The sequence below is a fragment of the Plecotus auritus genome, assembly GCF_963455305.1.
Source record: "Plecotus auritus genome assembly, chromosome: 6".
Lineage (NCBI taxonomy): Eukaryota > Metazoa > Chordata > Mammalia > Chiroptera > Vespertilionidae > Plecotus > Plecotus auritus.
The window spans coordinates 159,136,683-159,145,367 of record NC_137773.1 but is presented as its reverse complement, the minus strand read 5'-3'; the positions used below and the strand labels follow the sequence as shown (position 1 = coordinate 159,145,367).

The 8,685-nt window shown below is 39.8% G+C and overlaps 1 protein-coding gene across 2 annotated transcripts in view; it reads right to left on the bottom strand.

Annotated features, from left to right (window-relative positions):
* Positions 1 to 231: 231 nt before the first annotated feature.
* LOC308252076 (ubiquitin-conjugating enzyme E2 E2) overlaps positions 232 to 8,685 on the bottom strand; it is a 258,291-nt gene continuing 249,837 nt past the window's right edge. For both annotated transcript variants that reach the window (XM_080676061.1, XM_080676060.1), the window contains exon 6: positions 232 to 1,083. In XM_080676061.1, the coding sequence (XP_080532187.1) occupies positions 986 to 1,083 (98 nt within the window). In that variant the 3' untranslated portion in view covers positions 232 to 985. The remainder of the gene's footprint in view (positions 1,084 to 8,685) is intronic.

Here is an 8,685-nt window from a genome sequence, read left to right as displayed (position 1 = left end):
AAGTAATGCCCAGCCAATATGTAAAGCGATAGTGATCGAAAACAACCATAAAATCATCAGGCTATTGACAGCTGGAGAAATTCCACATGCTGAGCGACTCAATTACAAAGAAATATTAGGGGTGTGAGATGAAAAGTACACTTGAACCTGTAATTGAATTAGATAAGCCTTGCTGCGTGTGGGGCTGTGCTGGTCACCAGGAAACAAAGCAGATGCCAGGCTATGACGAGAGCGTTTATCAGCCACAGTGATTTATTGAGTGCTTTAATAATACAAGTGTACATCAACTGATCCACAGTCCAAAGTGGCAGGTCCCTAAGAAATTTACAAGCACTTTAAGTAAATCAAAATACTTATTATTTTGTTCAATCCAACAGTCTTCTGTGTGGGGGACAGAAGGCTAGTGATAAACAGTCTCAGTAATGCACAGTGATTCTGATTGAAGCTTTTGTACAAAAACTTGTTCCCAGTAGCATGCACCCACCAATAAAGACTTCAGTACAAAAAAATTAACCCTAAGCACTACATTTAAGTAGAAACGAGATATAATTCTGAATTCGTGTTTTCCCGAAGATCACATAAAAGAAAAAAATTAAAATAAAACGAACAACAACAAAAAACAAAACCACACAGTAATACAAAGCTTTGTAAGAAAGCTCTTACTATTACAGATATCAACATTGTTTGCACTGAAAATAAAGTTCCCATCCACAAGGAGGTGGGAAAAAGAACCCAAATCTTTCAAGTTAACAGAAATTAAAAAGGGAACACAGCCGGGAGGAAAGAGATGGGGCGGAGGGAGGAAAAGCAAAGGAGAAGCAGGAAGAGGAAAGAGGGGGAAGAGGGAAGGATGACATACCACCACAAAATGGTTCCAAGTTTAATAAAAATAAGAAAATAAGAACCGAGGTCTGGGGGGTGGGTGGGGCTATTGATGCACTTGGTGAATGTGCTTGCACAGGTCCGGCGGGCGGCGGCGCAGGCCCTATGTGGCATACCGCTTGGTCCACTGTCTGGCCATCCGGTCGTGCTCCGCTCTGTTGGTCATGTACTGCGTGGCAATGCTGCCCACCAGAGGGTCAGCTGGAAAGGAAGCAGAGGCAGGGTCAGTAAGTGCCAGCACCTCTTCCGCTTTCAAAGTCGGGGAAGAGGAGGAGTGTCTGGGGTAGGAGGCGGGGGTGTGGTGAGGGCCGGCAGGGAGGAGCTGAGCAGCTGCTGTTCTAGCCTGGAACAGTGACCTGCAAATGACCTGCCACTGACAGACCACATTCACACCGGCCGCTCCAAGAATCACCTACCTGTGCTTTCACTGATACCTCTTGTCACATTTCTGTACAACTCTAATTCTCCCCCTGTCCCTACCACGTGGTTCTCACCCTCCTCTTCCTCTTGATTTCAAGTGGACATTTCACTGAGAAAATACGGGTGGGCTGTGAAGGGGAAACTCCAGGGACCTGGATGAGATAACCCCTGGGAGGTTTGGATACCTTGGCAGCTTCTTTCCCTGGGGTTCCAACCCTGGCGGTGGCAGCACTTATGCCCCTGGCCACCTGCACTGAAGGAGCCAGTGAGGCCCAATGGTGTGTGTGTGTGTGTGTGTGTGTGTGTGTGTGTGTGTGTAGATAGTCTACTTCTTTCTCCACATACGGGAACACCAAAATCCACACAGCTCTTTACCACAAAAATACTGATAGATGTTAATACTAGTTAACACGCACTGCTTGACCCCGTCCTAACACTGTAACATATTTACTCTATAAAACCCCGAGGGAGCTGACACAGGAGGGGCGGAAGCACAAGGAGGGTAAGTCACTTGCCCAGGGCAGAGCAAGTGGTGGAGCAGGGCCCTTAACTACAGGATTCTTGGGAGAGAGCTCTCTACACAGACAGAATCAACATTTTTAAAAAAATCAAAGAAAAAGAAGTAATTTAGGTTTCTGGAGATTCCAGAATCCACCCCTTTACCTCCATTCTTTAATTTTATTCTCTCCCTGATTAAAAAAAAAAAAAGTATTGTTAACATTTTTACATATTTCCTAGACTTCTTTTCTAAATATACAATTTAATAAAGATCACCTTATAGTTTGCTTTTGTAATATTTTGATTAAAAATCACTATATGGTGAATAACTTTATATCAATAATTATAGTACTAGCTCATCATTTTTAATATTTATCTGAATTAATAACCAATTTCCTATTTAGACATTTGGGTTCTTTTCAATCGTTTTGCTTTATAAACCCTGCTGTGAAGAACACTATTGTGCATGAGTCTTGGCAAATTTATGCAACTCTTACATCGGTTTAAAGTACAAATGAAGAAATAAAAGTATAAAATGAAGGTTTTTAAAAATCATGTGTTATTAATCAAATAGTTCTTAATGCTAAATTTTTTTACTGAATAGAAGAAAGTTAAGACTGCAAATAACAGCTGAAACTATGCAATATATGTGTACCCAATAACTATCACAGTGAATTTAATGGAGTAAGAAGCTTTTTGTGTAGTGTATTTATAATTAAAAACCTAAGTAAGGTGGAATCTTGTTATAAGATTTCATACTTCATGGCTACAGACATGTTATATGAAATAATAGTCTCTAAACACATTAATCGACCTTACTCCTTTCACAATTTCTTCCTAAGAAAGAAGGGAAATTTCCCATCATTTTGGGTTTCTAGATTATTACTACTTTCTTCCCCAATAATCAATCTTTGAGATTATCACCAGTCTTCCTCTTTTTTATTACAGAAAATCCAGAAAGTTCATCAGTGCAAATGGATACTTAAGTCTCCTACAATTTCTGCTAAGGCCATGAGCGCACATGCCTAGGTTATCAAGGGCCTGGTAAAGCCCAAGATCCCAGAGGGCAGCAGCCAAAAGCTCAATCAACTTGCCTACACTGCTCACCTCAAGCTTGGGGAACATGCGCATGCCCACATTGCCAAGGTCCTCAGACTCTGTCGGCCAGAGTCCAAGGCCACTGCTTAAACGTAGCTCTGGCTCAGCCTTCCAAAGGTGCCCAGGCCTCCATGAAGAGTCTGTCCGCTGCAGATACTGATCCCGACAGAAAGGACTTGGTAATAACCAATGGCCACTGGCAGAGCACATCCAATGATTGTGTGAAGCAGCAAATCAATGTAAAAATATTAGAAAGCAAAACATAAGGGCAAAAATCTTATGTCTGCTTATTCAAAAAGCGTTTTCTTTAAGCACTGCCCCCAGTTGCAGTTGGTGGAAATGCTTTAATGACACTGTACTGTCACCATCAGCCAAATCTTTAAGTCCAGGAGTTGAGGAGGTAAGTCTTTTTTTTTTTTTTTTAATATATTTTTATTGATTTTAGAGAAGGGAGAGAGAGAAAGAGATAGAGACATCAATGATGAGAGAGAATCATTGATTGGCTGCCTCCTGCATGCCCCACACTGGGAATCAAACCCACAACCGGGCATGTGCTCTGACCGGAAATCGAACCATGGCCTCCTAGTTCATAGGTCAATGCTCAACCACTGAGCCATGCTGGCCGGGCAGAGGAGGAGGTAAGTCTTTATCTTTGATACCATTAGAAAAGAAGGAAGACTTATTGATTTGATAGCAAAATCTCCATTAAGAGGAATCCACATTGGTATTTCATGCTTTTCACCAGTTGAAGACATGTATTTAATATATTTTTATTGATTTCAGAGAGGAAGGGAGAGAGAAACATCAATGATGAGAGAGAATCATTGATTGGCTGCCTCCTGCATGCCCTACACTAGGGAATCAAGCCCGAAACCCAGGCATGTGTCCTTGACTAGAATTGAATCCAAGACCCTTCAGTCTGCAGGCCGATGCTCTATCCACTAAGCCAAACTGGCTAGGGCTGAAGACATCTATTTAAATATCTTGAATGTGTTGTGAAAAGGAGCCACCTAGCAGCTAGCAGTGCTGAGAAGTCACACTGCTGTATCATAATGATAAACTTTAAAAACGTATCAGATTTAAAAGTTATATTACTTAAATTCTTAAAATTTCCTATCTACTCTTGTATCTCAGAAGATCACTTTATTATGGGAACATTCATCCTTGCCTTAGGCTGTTCATTGATTTAAAAAAAATTTTTTTGTTAATCCTCACCTGAGGTCATTTAAAAAAATATTTTTATTGATTTCAGAGAGGAAGAGAGAGGGTGAAAACATCAACGATAAGAGAGAATCATTGATCGGCTGCCTCCTGCACATCCCGCACTGGGGATTGAGCCTACAACCCAGGCACGTGCCCTTGACCAGAATCAAACCTGAGACCCTTCAGTCCCCTGTATGATGCTCTATCCACTGAGCCAAACCGGCTAGGGCCTGAGGTCCTTTTGTTCCATTGCTTTTTTCAGAGAGAGTAGAAGGGAGGGATTTGTTGTATTTTCTCGTTTGATGTCATGCTTACTTATAAAGGCCCTCTCCATCCAAGCTAGTATTTTAGAAATACTCCTCTATAGTTACATAGGGTAGCTTTTATGTGCAATGTTAGCTTTGCACATAATACACAAGGTTCCTATACATAGCTAGACTTGATTCTTCACTTGACATTCTTTCAATAGGTTAATTTGTCTTTTGCATTGTATTCCTCCTGTTTTTCCCCTATAGTTTTATAGTTTGTTTTGCTATCTGGTAGGGTAAGTTCTTGCTCTTCCCAATTCCTTTCGTTCACTACAATTTTATTTGGAGAACCCTAATCTTGATGAGGTTAATTAAGACTTGGAGCAATTAAAGCTATTTCACCCCAGGGTTACAGGAATCTCATGTCTCTTTGAAGAACATTATCAAGATTTAGAAGATCTGAATTCCTCTGGGTCTACTAATTAAAAATCAAGTGAGTAGGACAAAGGTAAGGTTTTTGCATTTTGGAATGTAGGGAAACCTGACTTCTAATTATAGGCCTAATCCAAACCAGAAAGATTAAGTACCCTGAAAAGACACACACACATATATAGTACATATATAATATATGTAAAATACTTTATATATGTATGTGTGTGTATATATATAAATAAAGTAATTTAGGGAGAAAGTTATCATGTCTATGATTTAAACCAAATGATGGACATTATGAAACCGGATTTAAATTTGAGAGTGCTAAATAAAACTGCATACAAGTCTAGCAAGATATGCTGTTACTCAAGAATAACTGTTGATGCTAAAAGAGGTATCAAGTACCCCAAATTCTAAAAAGACATTAATACCTCCTCAAGACTTATTAAGAGAAGACGAGCTGGCTCTGACAGCCCCAGATGCCTGTTCTAAGATACGGAAAAGGGGAGAAAGCTTTGTGGGAACACGGAGTTCCCACCCGGGAGTGTGGTGTGTGGGGTGCAGCTTCCCTGTCTTCCCTCCTCCCACCAACACTAAAATGGGGAGAGAAGAACTTTTCCCTCTCCAAGTGATATGAGGAAGCACACAGACTCCCTGCAAGGAGACTCGAGCGTCTTCCCAGGCTGGAGACTTAAACCAGATATGAGCTGCTTAGGCAGCTGACCTGCTAATTTAACCCTTGACACTGACAGACATAGAGAGGGTGGGGGGGAGAGAGAGACAGACACTCAAAAAAAGCAGTCTATCCTGCTATCTCTTCAGTGTCCTATTAAGAAGGCAGCTTCCAGTGGAGGGGACCCCAGTAGCTACGAGGCTTAGGAGCATGCTGTGTGAGGGGGCAGTGGTATTCTTGAGCCAGCTGGTTAACCAATTTTTAAATTTTTAGGAATTTAAACACAGCCATTATTAAAATTTAGTTATATAAAGTTACTGTGAAGTAATTTATAAAAAGGTAACAAATACTTAAACTTCATTCCTTAATTATTTTACTATTATCTGCATGGTAGAAAAGAACAGCGTGCTACCGTGCATCTTGGCCCAATTATGCATTCAGTAATGTCATGTACGTAGCTGGAATTGGCAAATGCTACAAATTAGGATTTAATTTATTTTTGTTGCCTGAAGTTAAGAAAGTGATGGAAAAATGCTAATAACACAGATTAAACTAAAAAAATGTATCATGTCGAGAGTTCTTACATTTTGAATAGCATAAAAATTGAAGAATATATTCTTCCAGTATTTGGAACTATTATCTTAATCAGCAAAGAATTTGCTCATGACATTGACTAATAAGTGAAGTTCCAACATTTTTCTTCTTTGTTTCACTTTTGTCTTAGTTCTTAATTTAAATGAAAATATCACCCAACATTCATGTTAAAACCACACCACTCATTTGTCCACTGCAACAAGATAGATACATATAAGTTTTAGCAAAAATCACTGAAAGTCTTCTGGGAGAATTAAATGGCTATGTGGGAGTTGCATTAGAGTATTATATGTTTTATTTGGGTACTACAGATCAGAAACACGTATAATAAATTTATGTATATACATATTCACATATCACCACGCCATACCTGCCCCCAGATAGTATTAAGCATTTTACTAGTATACCACTGGGCAAGGGGTTAGTCCAGGAGGTTGTGTCTCCCACATCAGGGAACTGGAAAGGGAACTCCCCACATTCCCCAATATGAAGCAGCATTTTGACACCTGTCACCCAGAAGGCATGGATGGCATGGGAAGGATGGCATGGATGGCAGGGGAACTAGGTAAAGGAACTCTGTTCTCATCCAGTATCTAGCCCCTACTATAAGGAAATCAGATTAAAATCAGGTATAAGACAGGAGTTTAAAAATAAACCACACTGATCTTCTAATAACTGTAAGTGGCCTGAACGCTATGAGATCTGCTAAATATTGTTAAGGGACAGAAAAAGCAAGATTCAACAAAACATGGCCTAAGGCAGTGACTGGAGAAAATGAAAACCATTCCATATTAATGCCTCCTGAGTCGAGATCACTCAATAAACAATAAAAATACACTGGCCATAACCTAAAGCATACTGTTGATCAATTATTTTTAAAACTCAAAAACTCATCCTATAAATCTACATAGCAGTGCTATGTACATTAAATCAATGTGTTTTTAAACATAAAGCGATCTGTTAGAATAGAATCATCTAAATAACAGCACAGATGGTGCGTTCCTATTGAGAAGACATTGGATTGCGATTCTAGGCTTAGTTAAGCAATAATTCCTAATGAACTTAGAAAATATCCTTACATTGGAGGACTTGAGATACCAGATTCACAGATTGCTTTCCCCAAAATACCACTGCAAAAAGCTGTGGCTATAGGAAGTAGGAAAGAGTCAAAGATGCCAAGATATCAAAGCTAGATATTTTTTTAAAAGCAGCTTTGCCCAGCTGGTGTGGCTCAGTGGTTGAGCATCAACCTATGAACCTATGAACCAGGAGGTCAAGGTTTGATTCCAGGTCAGGGCACATGCCCAGGTTGCAGGCTCAATCCCCATGGAGTGTGCAGGAGGCAGCTGATCAATGATTTTCTCTCATCACTGATGTTTCTCTCTCTCCCTCTCCCTTCCTGTCTAAAATCAATAAAAATATATTAAAAAAAATAAAAGCAGCTCTACTGAGATATAATTCACATACAAGTTTTCTATTCAATAATGCATATACTGCAGTGGTTTTTGGTACATTCACAGTTATGCAACCATCCGCACAATCCATTTTGGAATGTTTTCATCATCCCCAAAAGAAACCTTGCACCTATTAGCAGTTACTCTCCAGCTCTCCAAATCCTCCACCTTAGGTATCCAGAAATTTACTTATTTGCTTTCTGTCTCTGTATATTTGTCTATTCTGGACATTTCACATAAATGGACCCATATAACATGTGGTCTTTTGAGACTAGCTTCTTTCACTGAACACAATGTTTTCAAGGCTCACTGAACACAATGTTTTCAAGGCTCACCCATGTTGTAGCATGCATCAGTACTTCATCCCCCACTTTTTTAAAATTTTTATTTTTTTAAATATATTTTTATTGATTTCAGAAACTGAGAGGCAGAGATAGAAACATCAATGATGAGAGAGAATCATTGATTGGCTGCCTCCTGCAGGTCCCCCACCGGGGGTTGAGCCCGCAATCTGGGCATGTGCCCTTGACCAGAATTGAACCCGGGACCATTCAGTCCGCAGGCCAATGCTCTATCCACTGAACCAAACCAGCTAGGGCCTTCATCCCCCCCTCTTTTTTTTTTTTGCCAAATAATATTCTATAGTATGAATATACCACATAATGTTAACCCATTCATCAGCTGGTGACATGTGGTTTGTTTTCTCTTCCTGGCTATTATGAGTAATGCTGCTAGGAACATCGGTGTACAAGGTTTGCATGGACATGCTTTCACTTCTCTTGGGTACATATACCTAGGAGTGGAGTTACTTGATCATATGGTAATCAGGCTTAACCATTAGAGGAACTGCCAAAGTGCTGTCCAAAGAGGCTGCAGCTATTTATAATCCCACTAGCAATGTGTGAGGGTTCCAATTCTCCACATCCTCACCTACACGTTATCTAACGACACCAGATTTTAAAGAGAGAATAGTTTATGCCCCATTAGCCTATACTGACCAGTTATCCAGGTTTTTGTTTTGTTTTTTAAATATAAGGTATTATATTATATTATATACTAACATTTGTTCCTGCCAACCATGGAAAATAATTCTCTTATTGGAGTATTTTTCTCATGGTGTCTGGCTATGAGACCAGAAATTATCCTGATCCTCTTTCCTGTACTTTCAGCCCTGATTGAAATA